Source organism: Arvicanthis niloticus, chromosome 14 (assembly GCF_011762505.2).
Source record: "Arvicanthis niloticus isolate mArvNil1 chromosome 14, mArvNil1.pat.X, whole genome shotgun sequence".
Taxonomy (NCBI): domain Eukaryota; kingdom Metazoa; phylum Chordata; class Mammalia; order Rodentia; family Muridae; genus Arvicanthis; species Arvicanthis niloticus.
In genome coordinates, this window is record NC_047671.1 from 40,615,990 (window position 1) to 40,643,619 (window position 27,630).

General features: G+C 42.4%; 1 protein-coding gene across 5 annotated transcripts in view; it reads left to right on the forward strand.

The window, feature by feature from the left end:
* Positions 1 to 27,630, forward strand: part of Sema6a (semaphorin 6A) — a 120,396-nt gene that overhangs the window by 71,162 nt on the left and 21,604 nt on the right. For 3 of the 5 annotated variants that reach the window (XM_034518180.2, XM_076912664.1, XM_076912663.1), the window contains exons 7-19: positions 3,054 to 3,144; positions 5,102 to 5,221; positions 5,917 to 6,005; positions 6,877 to 7,094; positions 9,391 to 9,522; positions 12,100 to 12,255; positions 13,596 to 13,772; positions 14,113 to 14,253; positions 14,344 to 14,424; positions 16,476 to 16,534; positions 19,078 to 19,098; positions 19,217 to 19,267; positions 24,749 to 24,913. In XM_034518180.2, the coding sequence (XP_034374071.1) occupies positions 3,054 to 3,144; positions 5,102 to 5,221; positions 5,917 to 6,005; positions 6,877 to 7,094; positions 9,391 to 9,522; positions 12,100 to 12,255; positions 13,596 to 13,772; positions 14,113 to 14,253; positions 14,344 to 14,424; positions 16,476 to 16,534; positions 19,078 to 19,098; positions 19,217 to 19,267; positions 24,749 to 24,913 (1,501 nt within the window). The remainder of the gene's footprint in view (positions 1 to 3,053; positions 3,145 to 5,101; positions 5,222 to 5,916; positions 6,006 to 6,876; positions 7,095 to 9,390; positions 9,523 to 12,099; positions 12,256 to 13,595; positions 13,773 to 14,112; positions 14,254 to 14,343; positions 14,425 to 16,475; positions 16,535 to 19,077; positions 19,099 to 19,216; positions 19,268 to 24,748; positions 24,914 to 27,630) is intronic. The other 2 variants (XM_034518181.2, XM_034518182.2) reach the window with 2 other exon arrangements.

Consider the following 27,630-nt stretch of genomic DNA (forward strand, 5'->3'; position numbering starts at 1 on the left):
TCTGTTAGCTTTCCTTTGGACCACAGTTTTTCTTCATAAAACTTAACGTTGATTTTCTTTTGTGGCCAAGCACTGAGGCTATCAAGGCAGAGAAGTGTTGGCCATCAGGGAGGCCAAGCCCCAAGAGCAATGTCTATGGAGTTGCTGCTCTGGTCAAGTGATGGGACATATTCAGGAAGCACAGCACACATTTGTACCTTTCCTGGAGAAGCGTTTGTATCCTCGCTGGAGAAGTGGGTGGAAGTTGTAGCAAGATGGATGAGAGCCGTCTAAAACATTCCCACCTGCTGGTCTCATAGCTGGACCGTTAACACCACCCAGAGACACTGCCAGGGCAAGGAACACATTCATGATTGCTCAGAATCTGAAACAGTGCATCCCAAGCATCCCAAGCTAGTGCTTGGTGGGAAAAATGATGAATGAGCCAGTCTCTACCTTTTGTCTTAAAGAACGGTAGGAAGTCAGACAAATAAAGGTTGAGGCCATTCTGGATAGGGAGAGCAACCCAAGCAAAGACATGGCACAAAGTAATGATCTACTGAGCCATGGGAAATTTTATATAGTAGTGAATGTTGGACCCTGAAGTAACAAGAGACAAGACAAGGGACTGGAGAGGTATGTTGCCCTACGAGTGAAGGAAAGAGAAAAGATTCTTTTCAGAAAACTTAGGTTGATTTTCTCTTGTGACCAAGCACTGAGAAATGTGTAGCTAAAACACCAACCAATCAAACAAACAAAACCGCAGGGAGATTTTATAATTGATAGTGAAAGACGAGTGACAATAAGCCCTCATAGACTGTCTAAGAGTAGGTGATGGGGCTGCCTCCAGTATAGATGGACTAAGGGATTCACAGAGCATCGTTTTTAGTCCAAAATTCCTGCCAAGGCATGGCAACACCTACAGTGAGCCCTCCCTCATCCCACATTAATCATTAATTTAGAAAATATCTCTGTAGACCTTTCTACACGCCATTTCCCACAGTCCTTCACCTGTAGTAATGCTGATCCCATGGTATTCATTTGTTTGTTTGTTTGTTTTGTTTTGTTTTGTTTTAATTTCTTTAGTCTCTAGACCATTCCAAGGACACAAACCACTCCATCATTTATTTTACTGCGTCCTGCTTTGACTCAGCTGAAGCTGTAGCCACTTTAGAAGAAGGTCTCTTATCCCACAACATGGGATGGGTCATTTTAATAGCATGGTGTGTGCAGGGATCCAAGGCTGAATATCTGCCAGAACCACAGACCACAAAATCTGTGAAGCTCAACAGAAAGCTCTTTTTGGGATAATGTATCTGAAAAAGACCCCTGTAAAGAACGTCCTGGTGAGGGAGAATACATTAAAGGATGTCTCTGACTTGATTTTCTCCCTCTAGCTCCCCAAACACAGTTACATTTTAAACACTGCTGTTTTCTGTGATTTGGAAATGCAGTTTACAAATACAGGATAATTTAAAACAGGGGCCACCTCAAAGTGGTTACCAACAAGAAAGGCCTGCCCCATCCATGCATTGGAGGCATTAGGACACACGGTACAGGTACTTCAAGTGCCTTGACTCGGGCAGCATGGTTCACTGAAGGTAACTTTTCTTTAGGCTAATCTTCTCTCAGTCTTCAGATCAGTGGTCAAACTGTGCAGCTCCCAGATGAGAAAATATCCTTAAGTTAAGGGTCGGATTAAGCTAGAAGTGGAGAAGTGGATATGAAAAACAGGAACGTTAGATCATCTTTTGGACGTGGTTCTGAGCTCTTACCTACTAGCAAGGTCCTAAGAAATAAGAACAAAGACATCAGGAGCCAGAGCATCACTGGCGAAGTGGGGGTAACCTCTGACTCATGTGAAGGGTTTACTCCATGTGCTCACATGTCACCTGTGGTCAAGGAGATGATGGGTCTGTTCTCCTAAGGTATTTAGGAGACCAGGCTCTTTCCTGAGAATACGTTTGCCATCTCTGAGGGCCCTGCCATCCTTTATAGTACACTGAAGTGAAACAGAAAGGACCAAGGCTGAGAGGTAGCATATATGAACATGCCACTGGCCAGAGCATGGCTGCATCAGAGTGCAAGGGACATGAGGGAATGTGCTCTGGAGAAAAGAGCGGTGGCATTTAGTGAACAACTGGGGAGATGTCACCACATCCACAAATGCCTATGGGCCTGGCACGTGTGTGTTACTTGTAGGGTGAGTAATAGCCATGAGTAAGAAAGACGTGTCCAAAAGAAGGAAGAAATCCAGGGTTTTGTGTGGAAGTTTAAAATTGGTATTAGGTTTCCTTTCTTTCTCCTCTTTTCTCTTTGCCTCTCTAACTCCATACTAATAAAGCCAAATATAACTCACAAGCACATCAGTTATAGCCTCTTATTCTTTAGTGTAAAAGAACCAGGCCCAGGTTGGGCTCTGGAATGAACAGGTAGCAGCCCCTCCTTTCACAGGTTTTCACCTACATAATCCCCTCACCTTTGAGGCCTCCACTTCCCTGCAGTTCATTTTGAGGCTGGCCTGCTAAGAGCAAAGGCCACCTGAGTTTTGCTAGCAAGAGTGTTTCTCATCTTGGCTGATGCCACACTGCTCTGCCAATGAACTGGAGGAAAAATTCCAGTGTCACCTACTGGGATTTAATCCACAAAGGAAGGACTCATCAGGCAAAACAAATCCAGAAAGGAAGCTCACTCTCTATAGAGTTCATGACTCAGGAGATAATTGGGGCAGGTAGATTTTTCCCGGTAATTACCTCAGAAATGCCTTAGTTTAAAATGCTTATTTATTGACCATTCCACTAGGATATGGAAATATGTCTGGTGTAATAAGTTAAGAGCCAATCAGACATACTCAAATTCCACACTTGGCTAATTACAGAGTCTTGATCAAGTAACTTATCTCCTGAAGCCTCCAATTCCTTATCTGAAACCAGTAGATGTTCCTCAGAGGGCATTTGCAAGGATGCATTTGCAAGGTGCCTATGAATTACTTTGCATGTTAATCAGTTTTAAAATATCAGTTTCTGTTACTGTTGCGGGGACTGGCGGTAATTCAGACCTGTTATTTCATTTAGGTTGATACTTTGGAAACTTTTGGGGATGAATTTAGTGGAATGGCCAGATGCCCTTATGATGCCAAACATGCCAACATTGCTCTGTTCGCAGGTAAATGACTTGATTTCTTTTCATTACGTTTGTTTTTGCATCTTTCAGCCTATGGCTGAGAATTCACTTGGAAGGATTGGTGGAGTCACAGTTGTGCTGACTCTCTGGTGAACACTGTAATTAAGAACCCGTTTTCCATTTGGGATTAGGGTGGGAAAGTAAGTAGTCTTGCTACTTTAAAGAGTCTCTGCCCCACCCCCACAGGCTTTGGGGCCTTCAGGAAAGTTTGAGAGCACAGCACTGCATAGATGAAGACAACTTTGGGCTCAGAAACTAGAAAACATTATGTAGAACCACCAATGCAGATTTAATGCTAGCGGTCAGGTTGACGTTGGTTGGACTCTACAACAGTAGTCTGCAGTATTCTCCATTACTGTCTTCATGAGATAGCTGTTCTCCCAGCCTCAGAGGCTATGCATGGAGCAAAAGGGAGAGCAGTAAAGGAAGCTTCTGGAAGCTTTTTCACAGCAGCAGAGCAACAGACTTCTCAAACACCATTGATTTGATTTGGCTACAAACATATCTCTGACCAAATGACCACCGTGTCTGAGAAGATGATGCTGATTGCCCAGGTGGAACCAGGTTCCTGCTGAACAGGGTGTGAAGAAGTAGCTAATAGGCCATCGTTTTCTAATCTAATGGGGTTTTTGTGTTATGAGTAGGTTTTAATTGGAAAGTTTAGTTAGGAAATCATTGCCAGCTGTGTGTGTGGAAGTGGATACCGAGAGACATGTTGGTGTGAAGGGATTGATTGTTCCAGCATGCAGCCACACCGTTAGCTGCCATTCCCATTATGACAGCAAACACCTGGCCTAGCCTAACTGGGCAGGGAGCTTGTAGACAGGTGTGTATTTGTGCAGTATATTCGTGCCTGGCGCCTCTCAAGGCCTGAAAAGGGCATCTTTGGGACTAGTGTTACAGATGGTTGTGAGCTACAGTGTGGGTGCCAGAAACCAAAGTTGTGTCCTCTGGAAGGGCAGCCCGTGTTTTTCACTTCTGAGTGATCTCACTATACCCCCTTCAAATAAATTGTCTAAAGTTCGAGTACACGCAATTTCTGTTCAATTGACCCAAATCTTATTTTTCTTAACTGTATCATTTGGGTTTTGGGTGCAGAATATTTCCTAGTCCAGAAAAGAGCCAGAAGTTCAGTGACTCATTTTCAATTTTCTTTGGTCTCTGCTTTTGGACACGCCATCAAGCCTGTCTCCCCAAGCCAAAAATTTCTAAAGAGAGGCCAATTTGCACCCAGCTCTCTCCACACCTTAATTCTTTGCTTTGGCCACTTGTATTGCACAGTGCTTCCAATTTGTGACTTTGGAAATCCAGAAGCAAAGGTCTGTTATTTAAGCTCGATTGGCAGGGTTTATATGAGTCACACGACTAAGGAAAAGAGGGGCTGTGACCCTTGGGACAAAAGAAGTCATCTGGTTAATCGTTATAGCCTTTGAACTCTCCCTTTTCCATTCATCCCACTTCAAGTCAGTCTCAGCACAGGCTCAGGTCATCCATATTTCTGAATGGAATTAAAACCTGTCTTGATAAAAATTACTTTCTTATTTCTCAGGGCTTCCTCCTAAGCCAGGTGACCATGGCTTGGTGGCAGTGGCAGCGTCCAAGGGTCCTTGGCCTCGAGCTTGCAGTCAAGGTCCATGTAATCAAGTGAAGCAAATAGTATATTGCATTTGCCCTGTACCCTGAGCTGCTGCAGCTGCCACCGCTGCTTAGAAAAAAATTGCCCTGCAATTTAAAAATGAAAAAAATGTTTCTTTTCTCATGATCCTAATTCAAAATGGTGAGGAACAGGGGCCAGGCTTTTTCCTAGCAAATCTTGGATTTTTTTAAGTTGTCCAATCTCATTTGCCTGATGCAAGAAAGTTGACCAGGGGATGTCTTTACTGTTACCAGTCCCTGCCTGGCTCAGTACTCTGTTCAACTCTTTCCTTTTTCTCCTAAGATGGAAAACTCTACTCGGCCACAGTGACTGACTTTCTGGCCATTGACGCGGTCATTTACAGGAGCCTTGGAGACAGCCCTACCCTCAGGACTGTCAAGCACGATTCAAAGTGGTTGAAAGGTGAGCAGGTACAAGAGAGGGAGGAGGGGATACATACCCCATAAGAGATATAGAGTCTGGATGGACCAGCCCATGGATTCATTTTAGTAATGGATTCTGACAGACAAAACCATGTAAATTGCATCTTTTGCCTCAACTGATTTATTTACCTCCCTTTTCCCTTCCCAAGAGCTTGTGGAGTACTAACAGAACTACCAGTGCTGCGACAATAGACTATACCACATTCATCTTTTCCTGCCTCAAATTCATTTCAGAGTCCCCAATGAAAAGAGCTGAACAGAACATTCATGAAAAGGCATGGGGGGAGGGGGTGCGGAGAGGGGGATTGGAGGAGGAAGGGAACAGGGAAGGGGTTATTCACAGCCCCCAGTGAGTCAGCTTGACGGAGCAATGTGCGAAAACTCCTCTAGGCAATATGGACATTCCATTGTGGAAAATAAAACTACAGAGATTTGCAAAATGTACTTATTCTTCACCCCTGGTTGCAAAGCTTGTGAAAGATGTAATTTGTGGGCTCAAGTGCCTTCTGAAATCACTAGCGCTTGCACTTCTGAAGTCATTAGAAATGGTTAGTGTTAACCACATGTCTAATAGCCCTACACTTCCAATTAATAACATGTCTTTGGCTACACTTGATTAAAATTCCCTTAACACTATGTGACATATCTCCAATTAAAGTGCCCGTTCATCTGCAGAGCCGTACTTTGTCCAAGCGGTGGATTACGGGGACTATATCTACTTCTTCTTCAGAGAAATTGCCGTAGAATACAACACTATGGGGAAGGTAAGATGGGAGCGTGTCCCTGGATCCATTGTTGACCTTCTCAGAAACCCTCTTTTGAACCAGCATTGCTACAAATGACCCGGAAATGCAAACTGAACCCGGTGACAACAGGGATGGCCAGAAGTGACAGACTGAGCTGTCTGGAAGCCTGATCCACTTTTTCAGAGCAGTAACAAATGACAGGGAACCTCTTGAATAATTTCTACTGAAGATGTAACCAACAGATGTTTGGTTACTTTCATACCGAATTCTAAGTGTTTTGAGATGTAGCTTCCAGGTATAATTTTCCCTTTTAATTGAGTTACTCCACAGAGACAATACATACCCAGTGTCTTTAGGCAAACTGAGTCTTGGTTTTATTGCAGAAAGGAAGAGAACAGTTACAGGATGTTTATTTCAGTTATTTTTACCAGACATCTGATCAAGGTCACTAAGTTAGAGGGCACAAATAAAATACCAGGGCGGCTTGGACGGGTAGAGGGACTCACACTCCAAGTATGAGATTTCAGGCCCCAGAGGCAGCCAGTGGGGATGGCAGAGATGGTGCATACAAAGTGTGCTTTTGTCTGAGGAAATAAAAGCTAAGCAGTCTGTATGGAAATGGGAATGGGTTTATGTGGCTGGGAGCTGATCCCCTGAAGGATTTATGGCTCCATATTAAATGCCACTGCCTTATCTTTTAAAACATTCTGTTTCTTTGCTGAGTTTTTTTTTCTTTTTTCTTCTTCTTCTGTTCCTGATTTTAGAAATGCAATATTAAATTAAACACCTTGTTGTTCTGATTGCATTGTTAAGCAGAGGCAAATTCTTCTAAGATCTTCTTCATTTCAGAAGGAAATGACTGCCTTTTCCTATGTACTTTTCCCTGCAGGTTGTTTTCCCTAGGGTGGCTCAGGTTTGCAAGAATGACATGGGAGGGTCTCAGAGAGTCCTGGAGAAGCAGTGGACATCTTTCCTGAAGGCTCGCCTGAACTGCTCCGTGCCTGGAGACTCTCATTTTTATTTCAATATACTCCAGGCAGTTACAGATGTGATTCGCATTAATGGCCGTGATGTTGTCTTGGCAACCTTTTCCACACCTTATAACAGGTAACCATGTCCTGGCTGTGTTGACCTAATAAGTCCTTCCCAGCTCCCTTTTCCATGGGGCGGGGGCGAGAGGGGGGAAAGATTTGCGACTGATAGAAAAGCAGCCGTCACTATTTGTAGATAAAAAGCACTTTGCTCTGAGTTTTCATCAATGAACCAATTAGAATTTATAAGCATTATTAAATTAAGGTTTTAGGGAGAGTAAGCTATAACAATATCTTTCATTTATATGAATGACTGTTTAAATACTTTCTATGGGATTCCTTTCCTGTAAACCAAATTTTATTGTCCTCTTTTTACACATGAGGAAATTGTTTAAAATATTCCTTTCCCCGGACCAGGTAGTCAGAGATAGAAGGGACGGGTTTGGAAATGAGTTTTTCTCTGATCTCTTATAGATCATGTGGCATTCATGTTTTACTTGTATTATTTCCCTCATTGGATTGGTTGGTGTGTGTGTGTGTGTCTGTGTGTCTGTGTGTCTGTGTGTCTGTGTGTCTGTGTGAAAGTTGGGCATTTATTAAAATGCTACAGCAAGAAATTTGGAGCAAGATGCCAAGGGTTCCACCTTAGTGTCTAGTTATCATTCATCTTGAAGATGTAAACCTCCAGTGACTTCAAGAAGTTGGTTCATGACTCAGATCCCAACCCCAGCAAAACTGCCTCCCCAAGAGTCTGGTGAGGGTTCATAGGACCTAGAAATGCTGTCTATAACTTCATTTGTATTTTTGTGTTTAGTTCATCGGAAAATTTAATCAATTAAACGACACATTAATAATTGTCCCCAAAGTAGTGAATATGCATAGAAATGACAGCATAGAAAAACACTAGTGTTAACCTTCTTTCTGTGGCTTCCAGCTCTCTGTAAAGCCTAATGTTTCAAACTCTCAACATTGTTGTGCGAAATGAGCATAACTCTGGGTTGTAACTCCTGGGTGTGGCCTCTAGATGCACGTAGCATGCTCTCTTATCTGTGTCTAGGAATACACCTTAGATTATCCTTTTTACCAGGACGCACATGAGCTTCCCGAGTGCCTAGATGACAGGCATGAAAAATGATTAGATCAGAAGACAGCATCTTGAAAGACATGCCTAGAAATTGGGTAGAGCCCTGAGCAGAGCAAGTTGAGGGATGAACTCACACTCCTCATTTACAGGGAGGCCGAGTGTCAAGCTTTTCTCACTGAAGATAAATGAAAGCATGAGCTTATATTGCAGCAAGAAGTATTCGATTAGATTTTGGTATGTTTTAATCATCTACAGGGATTTTTTAGACGAGGATAGAAAAGATATAAAATATCTCAAGGTTTGAGTATTCACATTTAAGGTCCTATCTATCTAAGATTTTTTTGAAAACATACTGCTTTGATATATAGGAATGCAAGGGTTCGTGGAATTTAAGACTACATTTTTAGTTTAGGTGTATGTTTTATTAAACATGTGAGTTACTTTGATTATAATATCACAGTGAGTTTTCATGTATTATAGATAATCTACTTTCTTAAGTGGCCCTAAAATTATCTTCTTATTATGCTTATGTGGTCTCAGAAATATTATTTGTTCAATAAGATCAGACAACCTAACTTGCCAATCTACAAACGTCTTTTAGACTGGTTATGCCAGATTTCTGGCAATCCTTAAGGGTTGCCTCTTTTAGGGGAACAAAGAACAAGCAAGCACCTGCCCTAGCACACCAGCCCATCATGGCCTGGCCCCCTTCAAGCCTGTTTGTTTCTACTTTTGGTCACATACTGCATACCACCAGCTTACAAGACCTAAGCTCTGGTTTGCTGGAATGGGTCTTTTTCTCTCTATTGGTCAGGTCCAACCTGACCAATGTCTGCCCATAAAAATGTGGTGGAGGGGTCTCATGTCATGAAATCTTGTGCTAATAACTCTCATACACAGATCTCACTGGCTTGCTCTGAACTTGTCTCCAGTGTGACCAGAGATCTAGCTACTAAAGCAAGACCTTGTTTCTGTGGCATTCATGAAGCTTCTATAACCAGCTCATAATTCTCTCCCCACAACAAAGGAGTTCAAGGGGTGATAAAGAAATGATGGGCTTCCCCCCTGACTCCGAGTTTACTGTAACTAGCCTGTTCTTTAAGACTGTTGATGCACACTTGATTGGCAGATACATGTTCTTTATACATTATGATCCCTGCATTTGTAGTGGTCAGGATATGGGCTTTAAATTCTACCTGTCTGTAAAAAGAGTTTCTTCAGAGTGTGTTTTCTAAAGGGATGTATTATAGTTACATGAGTAAGACCTTGTGTGAAATGTCCTTTACAGCATCCCCGGTTCTGCAGTCTGTGCCTATGATATGCTTGACATTGCCAATGTTTTTACTGGGAGATTCAAGGAACAGAAATCACCTGATTCTACCTGGACACCGGTTCCAGACGAGCGAGTCCCTAAGCCCAGGTACATGCGCATATTTATTCATTCAGCTATTTTTCACTCAGAAATGATGAAACTGGCTTCTCTGATCGTGAGCATCCTGTCGACCACACATGAGTGGCTTCCATCACAAGCCAGGTAGATAAAGATCCAAGAACAACGGAAAGACCCTCATGAATATTTGTATTAACCTTTACCAAAAACCAGTTATCTTTAGTTCCTATAAACCATGACTTTAGTCTTCTGGTTAACATATGTAAATGTGGTTTGCCCACTATAATAGTAGGTGATAGGAGTTATTTGCTCCTATTGGTCTATAGGTGGAGAATTGCGGACCAGAGAGTAACTGTATTATGCAAGTTTATTTGACTAAAGACATACTTCTGCTGTGCTTCCCTCTGGGTTTTATGTGAATTCTTATCTTCAATCCTAATAAAACGTGAAATATAAATAACATTCCCTGGATACTTGGGAACAAGTGGGATCAGAGTTTAGCCCCTCTGGGTCAAGGACGAGAATTGTGTAGTCGGTACAATGGGCTGCTTTTCTGCACTCACCTGCCAGTATAGTGATAGCCTTTCCCAAGCAGTGTCCTGGACTCTCTCACAAAAAAAGTCCATGACCCAGAGATACTGCAGAAATTTCTTGGCCCTGTACAATCTCCTCATCTGCTCTCATGTAATAGCAGACTCTGGAAGAATATTTCTCCCATCCTGTCCCTGCGTTTTCCATCTCTGTAGCACATCCTCTATACATCCACCTTTGTGGTCTCGGTTACGTGGAAACCGCTCCATTGAGTTTAGGTGGCACTGGAAGCAAGCCCAATGTCTTCCTGGCCATTTTGCTTTCTAATGTTCTCCTTTAGCTTCCTCTTGTACTTTTCCCAAAATACCTACAAGTACAAGTTGAACAATTTAGACACTAGGAACCAAGGAAGGCCAAGTAGCCCACCCTCGATTATCAGTTGAGTTTCCTGGCGTATTCCTTCTCTGTTCAAAGCAGACTCAATGTAAAAGGTAAACTCTAGGGACCCGATAGATTTTCTAATTCAGCACCTGGGATCAGTCCATAACATATGAACATGCCAGAAAAAGGAGTTGAGATGGAGGAATTGGGTTTGAGGGAGATTATGTCTAGAAAGCCTGGTGAGTGAAGATGGTGTCACTCTGGCATCACTAGGTCATGTGTTAGGTCACTTTCTCCCATGTCAATGTGTTTACCCACATGCTTCTATACACTTGTCTTACCTCTTGCAAATATTAGGCTGATCTTGAAGGGCTGGCTGGTTGTAACTTCATGGTATGGGGGAAGATTGTATAGTAAGGGCCCAATTTCTCCTCCAGCACCAGCAGGCAGCAGGGCATGTAGACCATAGACTTTAGTATTCTCTGATCTAACTTTGCTGAGATTTTCATGTAACCCCTCAAACCACACAATTTCTTGCAAAAGTTCACTTTTGCAATCTTTGTTCAGTTGCAAGAAATTGGTCCTTTAGGAAAGAATCTTCAGTGTAACTGGCTTTCATACCTTCCAAAACCTCATAAAAATCAAAAACAAAAAATGAAAAGTGAACTTATATACCCTGAGAGCCTGTAACATTGAGTCTTGCTGGTGTGTACCTCAGTGACTGAAAAGCACTGTTTTCTGTGCTTATAAGAGTATTAACATAATCCCCTCCTTTGTAGAACATATACCTCTAGAATAGAAGGTCTCAAACTGTAGGTTGCAACCCAAAATAAGACCATCTTTTGGAAAACACAGGCATTTATATTAAGATTTATAACAGTAGCAAAATGACAATTATGAAGTAGCAACAAAATAATTTTATGATGGGGGGGTTCACAATAACATAAGGAACTGTATTAAAGGATCACAGCATTAGGAAGGTTGAAAACCGCTGCTCTCAAACCTCTAGCGAGATATCCTAGTTTACTTTCTGTTGTGATAAACCCCAAGACAGAAAGCAACTTATGGAGAATTTATTACAGTCTATCATCAAGAGAAGCCAAGGTGGGAACTTGACACCGAGACCACAAGGTGTACTGCTTCCTGGCTTGCCTTCTAGTTTGCTCAGCCACCTTTCTTGTACAGCCCAGGCTCACTTGCCAGGAGGTGGTACCACCCACCATGGGCACAGCCTTCATACATCAATTACCAATTAAAAGCATGGCTCACAGACAAGCCCACGGGCCTGTGTGCTGGAGGCAATTTCTCAGTTGCGGTTCTTTCTTCCCAGGTATGTGTAGGTTTGTGTCACGTTGACAGATAGTAACGCATCCCTGAGAGGCACGTCCCCACACTCACTCATTTTCAGCTCCATCTCTGTTCACTGGGGTTTGTTTGTGCATCTGGAAGGAAGCCAAGTTGCCTGGAGATGAAACTGAGCCGTACTGGCTAAGCCTCCCTCTCGGACCGAGGAGGCGGTCCAGAGGAAATCTCAGCATGTTGTACTTGGTGGCATTCTGCATTGTTCAACATTCTCCTCCTGTGCCTGTGGTATAGTCTCCTTCATGGCAGATGCTTAGAGAAGCAGTTCATTCAAAGAATTTGCCAGAAGGCATGAAATAACTCTTTTCCCCTCTACCCCTTGTTTCCTTTTAGGCCAGGCTGTTGTGCTGGATCATCGTCTTTAGAAAAGTATGCAAGCTCCAATGAATTTCCTGATGACACCCTGAACTTCATTAAGACGCATCCACTCATGGACGAGGCAGTGCCTTCCATCATCAACAGACCTTGGTTCCTGAGAACGATGGTCAGGTGAGTGTCAAGCAAACCGCATCCTAAAGTGGATTTCCTTGACATTATCTTGTGCTCGTGGATCGTGCTTTGAAATGCCACAAACATCTTCTGCTCTCCTGGGCATGGATTCAGCTAGGAAATGTTGACAGGCTGGGGCGATGCCACCAATCCCCCATCGCCACATTCTCAGTGAGAAGAGTGCCAGTATTTTCAGGCTAGTTCTACACATGCCAGCAATTAGAAGAAAGGAAAAAAAAATATTTCCTTTCAGATTAGCTCATTAATCCATCCTGTGCATCACAGGGGAGTCGAGAAGGAGAACCTGTGAGAAGTGCTTACCTGTTTGGGGTTTACATGTGACTGCATTGTTGGCATGAAAGGATGTGGCATTTGTAGTGGCATGCCAGAATGAAGGAGTTATGCTTTCGTATTTGCTTTCTGAAGTGATGCCAACATAGAAGCAGTGGTCGATTGGGAAGATCTCTGATAGCAATAAACATTGTGCTATTATTGCAGGTTTATCATTTCAGGTCATTTTCAAAGATAACGGGCTTTTCTAAACAGTGGCAGTCGATAACACAAAAGGACTTTTATCCCTTGACCTTACTGAACATATGATGAACTCCCTTGTCCATAACCTAGAAACCATGCTCTATTACCTGTGAAAAGCCTGGTGTTCTCTAGTTCCTGTCTTGGTACTTAGAGCAAATAGGTATCCATGAAAGGCAGAATGATCATCAGATTCCATAGAAAGAGGATGCTCACTAGGCCTTAATTCTATGCTTGTCTCTCTCCAGCCCCTTCCCAGATGTGGTTTGGCCTGCATGTCCTGATTTTAATATACTGCTCTGAGCCCTCTATTTTCAGGGCCCTTTGTGTACAACTAGAAAGTTTTCTCATCTTGTTGACAGAGGTTTTGTGCCTCCTAGGAAAAGAATGAAAGATGGTGTCCATTGCTTTCCTTTTCAATGTTGAAAGGAAATGCTAAGTATGTTCACTTCTTATGTCTGTCTTCTCCACTGGAACCATCAGTCTTTCCTTATTGCTCATGGAAAGGATCATTGCTGAGTGGTTTCATATGGTTATGCATATTTATTTATTATAGAACTTGGCCTCTGTACACACACACACACACACACACACACACACACTTCCTTCTCCCTGTTGGAGTCATACTAATTTTCTGCATATGAAAATAAGGGACCAGAACAGCTTGAAAGCATTACTTACATGCATATATTTTTCATGACATTGTTACTAGAAAGCTGTGTCACCCTTGTTTGAAGTGGAAAGGGGACCTTTAATGATAGACTTACAAAGAGACTTTTGTTTTTCAAATGTGATCCTCTCATTTTTAGATACCGCCTGACCAAAATTGCAGTAGACAACGCTGCTGGGCCATATCAGAATCACACTGTGGTTTTCCTGGGATCAGAAAAGGGAATCATCTTGAAGTTCTTGGCCAGGATAGGAAGCAGTGGTTTCCTAAATGGCAGCCTTTTTCTGGAGGAGATGAATGTTTATAACCCAGAAAAGTGAGTGGAACGTTGGGTCCGAAATTTCTTGGTAATTATTTGTCATTCTACTGAGTCCTTTCCCATTCATGGAAAAAATCACAACAGACAAGTTGTGGGATCGCATCGTTTCTAAACAATACTGAGCATATAAAAGGCATTGGTTTTTTCCCCCCTTGCCAATATTGTACATCTCTATTGCTGCCCAGGTAGGGTGTCCACAGAAGATCTGTGAAACTTCCGTTGTGTCAGATCATGAAGTCAGCATGTCAGTCCAGAGGTGGAGGATGAGGGTGGTGGCAGGGGAAAGAAAACTGTCCCTAAGAATCTACTAATGGTTCCTCCTACCTCATCAAACTAGGTGCAGCTATGATGGTGTAGAAGACAAGAGGATCATGGGTATGCAGCTCGACAGAGCAAGTGGCTCACTCTATGTTGCGTTCTCTACGTGTGTGATAAAGGTGCCTCTTGGCCGTTGTGAGCGACATGGGAAGTGTAAAAAGTATGTATTTGTTGCCTTGCTGACAATTCAAAAATCCATTAGTAGTTAGAAAGCAATCCTGGGTAGCTGACAGTCATCCTTCTCCTACAGAACCTGCATCGCCTCCAGAGACCCATATTGTGGGTGGGTAAAGGAAAGTGGTTCTTGTGCCCATCTGTCACCCCTTAGCAGGTAAGGAGCCTGAGGTGTGTGTGGGGGGGTGGGGGGCAAAGTGCCTGGGTCACTCTTCATGCTAGATGTAGGCCTGTCTGTGTTCCCTCAAACCATCTGAACTCATTTCTCTGTGTGAGAACATTTCAGCCAAGGAAGTGCCCGTTGCCTCCTCCATTTCTAACTCAGTTCATGGACTCTGCCCCACACCTGGCAGAGGATCCATGGAATAATCACCCTCAGACTGGTTAAAACCACAGAAAGGAAACACAGTAGGCTTCAAAAGGATTCCCTGGAAAGTAGAACATGAAGATACCCGCCTTAAATATCACAGTTTGAGGATAGCAGAGAAAGAAGCCATGGGGGAACCAATTAGGTTAGTAGATGGTTTGTCCAGTCACAAAACGAGTTTGCTAATTGACCAACCATCAGAGGCTGAGAAGAAACAGCACAGCATTTGTTAACCCATGTGATTGTGCTTCATACATGGTGTTAATAGCCAATAAAGCTTTCTCCTGTGCTGAATAAACCCTGACCTTACTGAGAATCCGGCATACAATATCCCAATTGGTCCCCTAGATCAAGCCCCCCTGCTCTGCCTGTGAGGTTTTTTTTCCCCCCACTTCAGAGGATATGAAATCTAAAATAACATTTGGAAAAAAAATATTCAAAGCCTGTCTCAGAGAGATTGTGGGTAATGCAAGTGAGGTGTCCAAGACAGTTCAGGTCTCTCCTTCAACAAAGGAGCTTCCCTGGTCCCATTTGTAAAACAGAAAACTATTTTTCCATGCTGGAAGCATCTTTCCAATCCTTTTAAAATAGCCAGACAACTAGAAAGAGACGATTTAGTGACTACCACCCACATCATTTGAGAAATATTCTCTTGAACTGAGCTAACGATAACTGTAAAATATGACCTAGAAATCTGAGCGCTGCAAAGATGGCCCAGTCTCTGTATTCTCAGCCGTGGCTTTGCAGGTAGCTCTGTTGACTTTTGATACAGTTGGAGCCTTGTATCTTTTCATGAAATTCCTTGGGGCGGGGCAGAACGAATCAGTGGGGGGGGGGGACTGAGAAGAGGCTCATCATTTGTCAACAAGTGGACAAAGATAACAAGACTTTCATAAGCTGTTTTCAAGTTCCTATCAGACATCCCAGAGGCTCCCTTTAAGCCGTGCATTTATATGCCATTGCCATAGGCACTGCTCGACACATGCGAGGCTCTGCTGGGCGAGCAGGCTTTGGGACTGAATAGACACTGGCTTTCATTACAAGAAATCCCTATCCTTTGAGAATGAATTTAATTTTCATTACAGCCAAAGACATTAGAGGCTAAACACGGATTATTAGAACAAGGTGCACCTTTCAAAGCGGTTTTTTCACGTGGTTCGTGATAGACTGGGAGGCAGCCACAAACCGGAATTTTCAATTACATTTTAGAAACATAAGCACAGAGTGGACGAATCTGGGTGTACTCGTTTTAAAAATTAAAGTGAGTGGTGGTGACTCTTAGGATGGAGGAGGAAGGAGAGAGGAGAGTTGAGGATTGGGCAGGGAGAGAGCAAGATCCCTGCCTCAGTCCGCCCTCTCAGAGCCTGCACGTACCTCCTCACTGGTCAGTTGTGCCCTTAAACACTTGGTTATATGTGCTTTATAGGCAAAGAAATAGAGGGGGAAAAGGGTTTGGGAAAGCAAGGATAAGAGCAGGAGAGGAAGCAGAAAAGAACAGACACTTTCATCCAGACTTCTCTTATATCTTATATGAGGAGTGAGCTTTAGCTTAAAAACTTTTTAAATGTTTAGGTAACACTCAAGGAAGCAGAGTAAGGAAAGCATCAGAGTAACCCACAAGCCAGTTAGCCTCCTGATTCTGTCCTGAGCTCACGGCTATCTTAGCTAGCTTCTCCTTGGAGACTCACATCAGACTCATTGTTATAAGTGGAGAGCTGTTTCTCTCTTACACCCACTGCCTGGCTTAGCTAAAGGGTCATTTTTTTAAATGAAAGTAAAGACTTGCGCATGGCACTGAACGTTTTTTCTCTTTCCTTCTCCTCCCCTCCACCCTTTTAAAGACTGGCTTTTGAGCAGGACATTGAGCGTGGCAATACAGACGGCCTTGGAGACTGTCACAGTAAGTATAGCTTTTAAATCTGTGCCCACCTGTGGATAAAGATGCTTTTTATCAGCTGGTCTCGAACACCAGTGGTGGTGCCTCTTTGAGGCCAAAGGATCCTTTCACAGAGGTCACCTAAGAACATCAGAAAACACATATTTACACTGCAATGCATAACAGTAGCGAAATTACAGGTATGAAGTAGCAAAATAATAATAATTTTATGGTTGGGGGTCACCATAATATGAGGAACTGAATTAAAGGTTCACAGCTTATGGAGGCTGAAAACCACTGGTTTAGAAGCATCAGACCCATGTAAACCTCAATGCAGCTAATTCTGCACATAACAAAGAGAGAACAGTGCTTGTGGAAGCCAGCACTACCAGAGTTAGTGCCATGAATGCGGGCACCTCTCCCTTCATTCTAATGCTGTAGAAGAAATGCATGCTAGGGGATATTAATTATAGCAAATCAGTAAGTTATGTCAGTATTTCCATTACAAAAACGGCAGTCTTGTTGTTTTTCATAACATGCTATTATACTGCATTTCAGCCAGCAATCAAAAGTTTAATCATTGTGCTCTCGCTTTTTAATTGAGTGGGACTGTGTTAGTGTTCTTTAACATATTTACCAATGAAAGTAATTATTTTTCAAAATGAAATCGTTTGAGATAAGAGCAAACTTAAGGAATAACACGGCAGCATAAAGCGATTCCAAATGACCTCTCTGCAGAAATTAACCAAGTCTCATTCACATACTATTAAGTGGCACCATTATACGTAGAACTTCTTAGAGACATTCAGGACTCTGTCCCATTGTCTTACGAGTGGACCAATATCAGGATTCTCCTGAAAATGCTTTAGTGTTGTGAACTTGGATAATAATGTTATGTTTTTAGAAAATGAATATGTTCAGTTTACAACTTTATGAAAAATGAGGTGGAGTGTATTAAGAGTTTTAAACACAATCTGTAAGCACTCAGGAAATCAAGACAGATCTGAGGATCTGAGAATATGGCTGTCGGCTTCTCAAAGGAGACTCACCTGGTTTATAATTTTTTTTTAATGTTCCATGTATGGAAATTCATAAAATTTTCATTCAAAATGGCACTAGAAAACAGCTCTTAAGGGAACAAAATTGAGTGACTGTATAATAAGATCACAGCTGTAATTCTAAGTCTTTAAGGGGTAAGTACTGAAATTTCAGACCAGGCTGTAATTCAACTTTCTATCACATGCTTTTGCAAGTGATACAGAATAATCAAAGAGGGTAATTACCAGCCGTATCTGCAGGTTCTTGACTTGGACAAAAGTTAATTTATTAATAAAATATATGGCCAACATTTTCCTTTATCATATCTTCACATGAAATCTTTACACATCCAAACTGGTGTAGGAGATGTGCCATCAGCAAAATGGCTGTGCCGTGTGTGTGACCATTCATCTGTATCAGTAAACCAATTTCAAGTTCGGTCAGTGGACCTTAATTATCTTGTGCCTGTATGTAGCCACAGTTTTGGAAAAACGGTAGTTTTGAAAGGTGAGGGGCTGCTACAGATGTTTAATTAAGTTAGCTTTAGAAAATATTTTCATTGCATTTTTGTGGTCTGGTGGTATGAGTGCTTGTAAACAGGAAGATGGATTTGGCCTAAATCAGGAAATGTACAAAGAAGATGCTGATGAATTGCTACTGTGTGTTTAAGTGTCTGTGCCTCCCTATGTTTTAAGGCAGAAGAATCTAAGAGAACAAGTGTATGTCAAGTAGAAGGTTCCAATCCAATGATTTAGTTTTTATGTCCAGGGTCAGCAGTAAAAGCCTATTTCCCTCATACTCTATTCTGGGGTCCCCACTCAGGACAGAAGGTAGGACTATGCCTCTGCCTGTCCCTCATCCTGAGAGAGCTTCTCCTTTCCTCATGCTCCCACCAGAACAGGAACTACTTCTGTATGTGTCAGTCTTCAGGGGGCACTTACAGAATTGCTTCACTGACAGGATTTTTAGGAAAGTCATAGAGAGCCAGTGTTTGGCAAACCAGTGATCTGACATAGACATCATGATCTGACATCGACATCAGCACACAAACCTACATACGTGATTTAAGTGTAGGTTTGGGTTTTCAACTTCCAAACTACCCGCCCCCCCCATTTCAGAACATTAGGGATTATGACATTGGACAGTTCTCTCAGTTCATCCATGAGGATGAAACCAGATAGAATATTACTTACAGACATGGCTTGGTTTCTTTATCCATAGCTATGCCCCAAGTTGAGCATGGTTTCCTGACGCTCATAGAGTCATTGCAATGGCCACTTCCTCTGCTAACGCTTGGGTTTTCATGGCTGGTTAGCAGTGGCTTTGGGGAAAGTCGCCCATGGAAGAGATCTGGAAATAGGAAATTGGATTGAGTAGGAAGTGTCTTAGGTTATAAGCAGGAAGAGACAAAGACTTCCAGGTGTTGGGCTCCAACGTTGACCCAGCCCTCATTATTCATCCCTGCTCAGTGTGTAAGTCACACTAAGAGTGTGCGGCTAAGTAACCACCTACCCGCTTTTGTCTTTCAGATTCCTTCGTGGCACTGAATGGTAAGGAAAATCTTACTGTCACAATTTCACGTTGATGGAAATCTATTGTACTAATCCACCTGAAGATTTTTAAGCTTTAGGTTTCTTTTTAATTAATTTTTATCCTCATTTTTTATAGACATTTCAACTCCTCTACCAGATTATGAAATGTCTTTCAACACAGTGTATGGTCAGTTTATTGATATATATATACATATCAATATTAATACTTAAAGTTACTCATCCTTTGGTAGTTCTTAGTTTTCATTCTTAATCATAGAACAGATTTTTGTTACTTCAAGGCCCCAATTCACTAAACTTATTTCTAGATTTTACTATGCTTATATGAGACAGTTGATTAGGGAGACTAAGTCTTACATATTTAACCCATATAATACGAAACATGCCAACATTCAAAAATTTGGTAAATCTATCTAATAAATTCTAGAGGGAGAAGAAATTTCTTTTTGAATATGCTTGTATATATGGAGATTGAGAATAAAAGAACAGTGCTTATAATTCATAAGCTGTAACCCCACAGCTGATAGGGAATACCACCCCCCTAATCGTGCCTGTCAGGATAACCTCCCCAACAGGGGAATTCCCATATAAGGGCACAGACACCAGGGTTTTATGAGGTAAACATTTGCTGGGTAGCATGAAAACGACCAACAATATTCAAGTTCAGAAACAATTTGAATATTTAAACATATTTTCAGTAAGACGTCTTCAGAATGTATGCAAGAAAGCATAAGGCAGTGAGTGTAATAACCTAGCAGGAGTTTTCCATTGTTCCCCACCTGAAATACACAAGTACAGATCCAGGTTCAGGAGGTATGCTTACTTCCTCATGGGCAAGCCAAAATGTAGCTGTGTCCTTTTTTTTTTTTTTGGTTTTCAGAATACTTCCAAACGCCTATCAACTTAAATGATTGAATGTATTTTAAAAGGTAGCATGATATAAAATCATCTCTGTAGTATCAAATTTAAGATTTTTGCCTTTTAATTTGGACCATGAATTCAGCCATTTATAGTTTTTGTGTCCTAGATACACAACAAAGGAATGGTTTAAGAGGCAGCCTTTAAATGTAAGCATAGGCAAAAATGAAGGAAAGATGAAAAGATGAGGAAAACCCGCAAAATTTAGGAAACAAGCAATACTTCAAGGTGGCTACAAATGTGCTCAATTGTTCTTTGTAAAATTTCAGGCCCTAAACCTAATTAACATAAAATTAGAAGCCTGATTGAAGTCTTCAAGACTGTCTTAAAACCTAGAATTGTGCAATGCAGCCCCCCTGCCCAGCCCTGCCATGATTCAGCACAGGGTAGAGCAGACAAGTCTGCAGGACTTCTCCACCTTTGACATCTGCTCATCTATGATTCAAACAGGAATATTGAACAGCACAGGCCAGGAGAGAACTGCTCAGAAGGCAAATGCCATCCAGCTTAACCTTAACCTTCAGGAAGGAAACCCACTTAGCACCCGGTCTTTTGCAACGTCAGACTTTGCAATCATGGCCTGTGTAACTGAATAATTTTTATCAGATGTTGAGAAACTCAGACCTTGAAAGTGAACCAGCAGCCTTCCTTGCATCCATCAAATGTTCAAGACCAATTTTAACTCCCAGGGAATTCCTTGAACATATAATTAAACGCTGAGATGCTCTTTATGGGCAAAAAAAAATCATTCTCTAGGCAAGTGTGGAGCTTTCATTTCCTCCTCAAAGAACAGGCATTTATTAATTTCTCCATATGTTAATAGGAATATGTTAAAATTAAACCTTTAAAGGAAAATGCCCAGTACTTATGAGCTCTTGATCTGAAGCTTCTGGAAGAAAACCAAAGAAGAATGGGACTTTCCCTTTAGCTCATAACCCTGTCCATTGCAGGTAGGAACTATTCAACATGTAGTAGTTAGATGGCTAATTTACCATCAAAATCAGTGATGGTCCACCACAGCGGTCAGGAAATTACTAAAGAGCCATAGAAAGACACTTTCAAAGGAGGGAAAACAATACATTTTTTAAGTTAAAAAAAAAAAAAAACAGCTATGCTCTAGTCAGTACTTATGAATTTTTATAAGTGATGATTATTTTGGTAGGAACTAAGAAAATATTTAATTAATTCATCCATCAATTACTTGTTGAGTGGCTGCTATGGGTCAGGCATGGAGTATGTGCAGGATTCGTATCCCCAGAGGAAGGACCAAATGGCTACATTTATGTGCATGAATATAGATAAGGAAGGCAATCCAGAGTGCACCTGCACTCTTAGTCATTGTGTCTTCTGTAAGTCCTGAGCCTCCTGGCTACTTTAGGCCCACAAAGCAAACCACCAAAATGGAATTTCCTTTCTCAGAGAAAGACATCATTTTAGTCTAGCACTGTGTAAGCTTTGTGTTAGCTAAAACTGTAGGCAACACCAGTCCCGTCTATAAGAAGTCTTTTAGTGAATTGGGCCCTGATCGTTTTTCTTCTGTCTTCCTCTTTGTATTGAATTAGTGTCTCTTATATCTAATCGGCAAAATCATTGTTAACAGTAAAAATAGCGGGAAGGGTCTCTAACCTGTAGACTCACAGTGACTTGTAGATGTAGAGAAACCACACAATGCATGAAAATTAACTTTTGGAAAATATCTATAGTTTTTGTATCCGTGAAGACTACCAATCATAGCATCCGTTCTACTGATCAAAATGTAACCTCTCCTATTGGACCACATGATTACAGCAAACCTATGGATATACAAATACCATATCCATGAGCCATCGTCTATTTTCATGACATCCTTTTGGCTACAAAGTCTCACAGACAATGCGTGCATATAGTACAGCCTGTAAAATCACATTGTGAGAAAGAATATCCATGATTCCTAGCTTATAGTGTTTAAGGATGGAGCGTCAAGAGACGCTTGCCTGCGGGGGCTGCTGCTTTTCCATACTCACCTCTCACCTGGTCACTCAACACTTTTTGAGGCTCATGTATTTGCTATCTGTTTACTTCATGTCCAGCCCATGCTTTCCATCCTGAAGCACAAGTTTAAAAGATTTACAAAGCCCTTCCCCCCTCCCCCTTTTCTGTTGAGGCAATCAGATGCATAGTTGCTCTAGATTTACATACAGAAAATCGAGATATGGCGCGTATTAGACTAACCCTTCAGAGATAGGAGGAAGGCTGATTTCTCACATTTGTGTAAAACATTTTCCTACCTAACTACCATCTGGTCCACATTAATTTCCTCCTGTAGCCATAGCTTTCCGTCACCAATGAGTTTTCCATGTATCTGTAGCATATGGTCCAGGAAATCTTCTATAGAAAAATGTGTCCCTTAGGCATATATTTCCCCTAGATTACCATATTAAGAAATGTTCTCACTAAACTATACTTATGGCATTACCATAAAATTGCCCCTTGAACACAGTTAAATTGAAAGTACTCACAATACCTATCCATTCAGGTAGAAGAGATCCTTGCTACTGCAAGGGGAGTGCAACCCTCCACACCACGCCTCCCTACCCACCTACAAAGCTATTTCTAATTATTTTCCTATGCTGGGTGCTGAATTGTAGTTTGGGATGGCCATATATTTATTTTAATGTAGTCTTAAATTCAGGCATGAAAATAAACATGTCTTAGACGTCATCGGAAGCAGGAAGGAAATTCTTACTTCTGTTTCTCGGGCTGATTTTATCACCCCATTCTTTTATCAGCATTAGGTGGGATGTAGAACTCAGAAACACGGCATCGAGAATCAAACATTCTGTGAGGTTTAAATGAGCCTCTTTTCAGCAGTGGGCAGAGTATTTTCAACAAAACAGATGTTGGAAGCTGTGTTGGAGCCACCCAGGTTCTGCAGAGAGAGGGGGGCTTCTTCAATGTTTCTGAAGCTTTGTGATGGTTCTCAGGCGTAGTATTTCCAAGGAAATCAGTATTGCTTACCTGAACTTCTATTGGCTTGCTTTTTCCTGACAGCAAAAGTTTAGGATACAATGCTATTTAAAAAACAACAACAAAAACAATCGTGGCTGGAGAAATGGCTCAGTGGTTCTTAACCACATTGACTGCTCTTCCAGAAGTCCTGAGTTCAATTCCCAGCAACTACATGGTGGCTCACAACCATCTCCAAGGGGATCTGATGCCCTCTTCTCATGTATCTAAAGACAGCTACAGTGTGCTCACATACATAAAATAAATAAACAAGGACCCCCCAAACAAAAAGCAAAAATTGTTTCTTAATTTGCAATATTAAAATCTTCTAGAACTCCAACTTCTAATGAAAATTGCAAATTAAAAGAAAACAGAAAGAGAGAGAGAGAGAGAGAGAGAGAGAGAGAGAGAGAGAGAGAGATCTATCAATAGGACCTATCTTTCTGGTGGCTAGTATTTTATTTATCATATACAAGGTGATCAATCATATTCTGAGGCTAGAACCCTTAGAATTACTCTGAGTTCATTCTCCTCTGTGCCAATGACACTGATTGCACACATACAGTAGCTGTATTACTTTCTTCCTAGGTTTACCTGGAGTTTACTGTATATAGTCTTGGCTGGTCCCAAGCTCAGAGCAATTCTCCTGCCTCAGCTTCCCAAGTGCTAGGATTATAGGCAGGAGCAATGACAATGAGTGATATCTTTTCTAAAGTTCTTAAGATGTTGCTTTAGGCAAGATCGTTTAATAATCAACTCAAAAGTCACAGAAAAGCTATATTTTATTTCTACAAGAGAGGACTGCTAATCAGGCTTCCTTTAAATCAATTGCGAGAGCCGAGATGAAAGGATCCGATACAATCTGCATTTAATCTTGTGGGATGATGGAAAGCGAGCATCTAAGTGTGTTCCTAGGAAATGTTTAGCTTATCTGCAATGACTCCCTGACTCACCAGTCTTCGGCACTGTCCTATGCTGGACCACATCTGAGATCAGAACCTTCCTTTTTCTAGTTTAATTATCTCAGTCAGTGAGGCCACCAAAATAATGTCTCATAAATCTGAGTCACAAAACACTGAACCCAGCTTTAAACACAGAAGGTGCATCCCTAAAGACAGGTAGTAGAGGACGCTTTCATGCTAGAGGTAGGAACGGATCCCTTGGGAGAGGAAGCATCTCTCTCGGAATGGAGAATGCCCAGGAGATTAGCTAAGACTGAATGCAAGACACACTGTGGAGCTTTGATGGAAAGGACTCAGTTATTTGTGATGAGAGAAGCTATCCACTCTCATCAATGCCCTACCCAGCCACAACCCATGCTCCTGGAGTGTCCCTCATGCTGACATGGGAAGCGTTCTAGGGAAAGACACTACTGTTTCTCAAGCATCAGGCACTGTGAAACTTACACTGTTCTGCCACTTTATCTTCCCAAGGCTGGCAGGACTCACTGTCCCTAAGGTGTCCAAAGGACAGGGTAAGAGATTTCCCAGGCTCACTTCACTTGTAGCTGAGACTGCCTCTGTCCCTTCATTCTCTGACTATAAGTTCAAAGGATCTTCTGCTGAATACAATATAGGTATCACACACACACACACACACACACCAACTTACACCAGCAAGCCCTGTCATTGCTAAGGCTTGCCTTCCATCTCAAGGTCATCATGGGTATCCTAGCTCCTAACCAAATTGACCAAAGGGAATTCAGTCTTGGGTGTTGTTTCCCTAACTGTATTTGTGATGAAAACAGGGCACGCCAGTTCCCTCTATCCCAGCACCACTACGTCAGATTCGGCATCCCAAGACGGGTATGAGTCTAGGGGAGGCATGCTGGACTGGAACGACTTGCTGGAGGCACCCGGCAGCACAGACCCTTTGGGGGCAGTGTCCTCTCATAACCACCAGGACAAGAAGGGTAAGGCCTTGGAAGTGCCACTTCCTGGGGGTGGGGGTGGGGGAGAGGGGTGGGGGAAAGGGGAGGACTGTGTACCTGCTTCCAGCTGGATCCTTGCAGCGTTAGGAACCTCCCGGGCACCATCACTGAAAGCATCTTAGAAAAGACTGCAACCCAGCCCTTGAGTCAGGCTTGATCCCCATTTGTTCTCTGACCTAGGAGAAACCACACAGAACAAATAGCATGTCCCCAGGGCTTCCTCAGAAGAGGCACAGGCTGCTTCAGAACCAACGCTAGCTCCTCTGATCCCTTCCCACTTCTCTGAACTCCTCCTAGTCTGATGCTGTGAGGTTTTAGACCCTTTCCCCCCATTTTAATGGGATGAAATACTGTGCAGGTTTTGGCAAGTAAAAGCAACGGGAAGTGAAAACCTGCTAGTCAGTAACTTGAGGCTAGCGCTGGCCCCTCTCTCGTGGTGCTGAATCTGAATAGGCCTGTGCTCCACGGACGATTGTAATCACCCTTAGAGGACCAGAGCCGAAACAAAAATATGTTATTTAATCAAGGAGAATTGCTATGCATTTGCAACGGAAAGGAAGCCTCGCTAAATGAAAGGGACTCTACTGTGAACTGTCCTAAATTCTCCTTTGCTTTCTGTGCTGGCCTCCAGACAGGAAATGTCATGGCTTTTTCTAGCTGTTTGCTGCTTCTGGTAACACATCCTACTTCAGCCGCAGCTGCGAGCAGAGAAGCCTTTACTTATCTCGAAAACAGTCTTGTAAATCAGGGCCTCAAAGGCCCTTATGTTGCTGGGCCATCTCCCCCAATTCAGAATTGTTTGCTTCTATATGTTTTCAAGAGTCCCATCCCAGCTAGGGTTGGAGTTTTGAGGGTCAGGCATCCACAGGGACCCTTGGAGGACAATCTATATCATGCCTTCTTGGAGGTTTTTTTTTTTTTTTTTTTTTTTTTTTTTTTTTTTTGGTCTTGGATAAACTCCTTTCTGGACAGACTCCCATGCTAATTTTTCATATATTTTTTTTAAACTGCTTTGTCCTGTGAGGACAATGTACTCTCTTGCCCTAGTTTCAAAGCCTAAGTGGTAAAGATGGCCCCTTTACCCTGTTCTCCTGTGTGTCCTCTTTGCTGACTTCCTTATTCTTCTATAGACTTCTGTTTCTTTGTATGTCCTGCTTCAAATCTATTTAAAGAAGAACAAAGCTGGTTGTGTCTCACCAGCCCCTTTAAGTTAGAGGGATATCTGTCCTTACCAGCCTGAGAAAGTATTCAGTAAAGGGGAAACTGCCCAGCAGGCTGCAGGCCTCAGCATGTGACATTGTTTGTGTGTGGCTTCAGAACTCAGATTCTTCATCCCTGACTGAATCGCTTTGGTTTTGCCTGTTAGAATTTTCTGGAGGGAAGAAGTCTTTCTAGTCAAGCATGGGTTGCAGTCCTTTTCTCCATTCTTCACTGAGAGGGGCAGCATGGATTTCTTCCATTCGTCGGCTCCCCCTAAGGAACGGAGGCTCTCAAGGAGAGTCCAATTAGTGCCTTGACAGATTGTTTTAAAATCCGGCATTGTTCACTTTCCCGGGTCTTATTCTAAGTGCTGAGGGAGCTGGAAGCAGTCTGCATAGCGTCAGACAATGGTGGCAGAGTTGACTGCATGGGTGTTTAACATGGTTGCTGTTCTTGTGCTATGACCAGCCTCCTTGCCTTGCCCCATCAAAGATGATTTTGATTTTTTTTTTTTTGACAGTGTCCGGTATCTCACTGATGGGGCAATGCCAATGAGTTGTTATGCCAAAATTGAAAATGATAGAGCTTAATGTTCCCTGTACTGTGATTTTTTTTTTTTTATGATTTTTGATTTCTTCTTTTCTCTGAACAACCCTTCTGTTTGCTGTTCATGATTTGTTTCCGACGTCTGTTTTGTTTTGCCCAGCACTATGTGGTATGACTTGGTGATGACGTCACTCTGTTGGAAACATCCTTGCTCCTTTTCTGACTCACTATGATGTCCCTCAACCCGACCCAACCTGTGCTCTCCTGGCTTCTTTCCATCTCCTGATGTTGGTGCTTTAATGACGTCGCATCCTCATGTTCAGCATCTGCTAGGATGCTGGACCTGTCTGGGTTTTCCGAGGGCCTCTGCGAGTGCTCTTTTCACTGGGCCGATTGTCTCATGGGAATGTTGACACATGTGTTCTCCAGCTTTCGGAGCCAAAGATACTCTGGAATTGTTTCTAAGATGCTTCACGTTTCTCCACTAAGCAGAAACTGTGTCCATGGACCAGCCTATTAGGAGTCACGTGCCCAGCGCCCTTTCATTGGAGCCATTAAACGAGTGTCAGTGAACAGCATGTCCCCAGTGCCTTAGCTCTGCATGGCTACTGGTTGATCCTGGGCTGGGCACATTCTTTGTTCACTCCACACTCCAAAACACATCTGCACTTCCAGAGTATGTTGGCTCATTTTCCTTCTTTTCCTTGTCATGTCTTTGGTCTTGGTTTAACCCAGTGCATCCCGCACCACTGTCACAGCACCGTCCTCACCTTGCAGTCTAACCCTCTTCTGCTACCATTGCTCTTAGCCTCCCCTTTCAAAATAGTAGACCCCCAAGCCCTCTGCCCCACCCCCACCCCGTGGACTGTTCCAAGGCTCTGTCCTTCTGTACTGTAAGTAGCATTTAGACGTTGTGCAGATATACCATCACACTAACAAAGCACAAGAGGAGA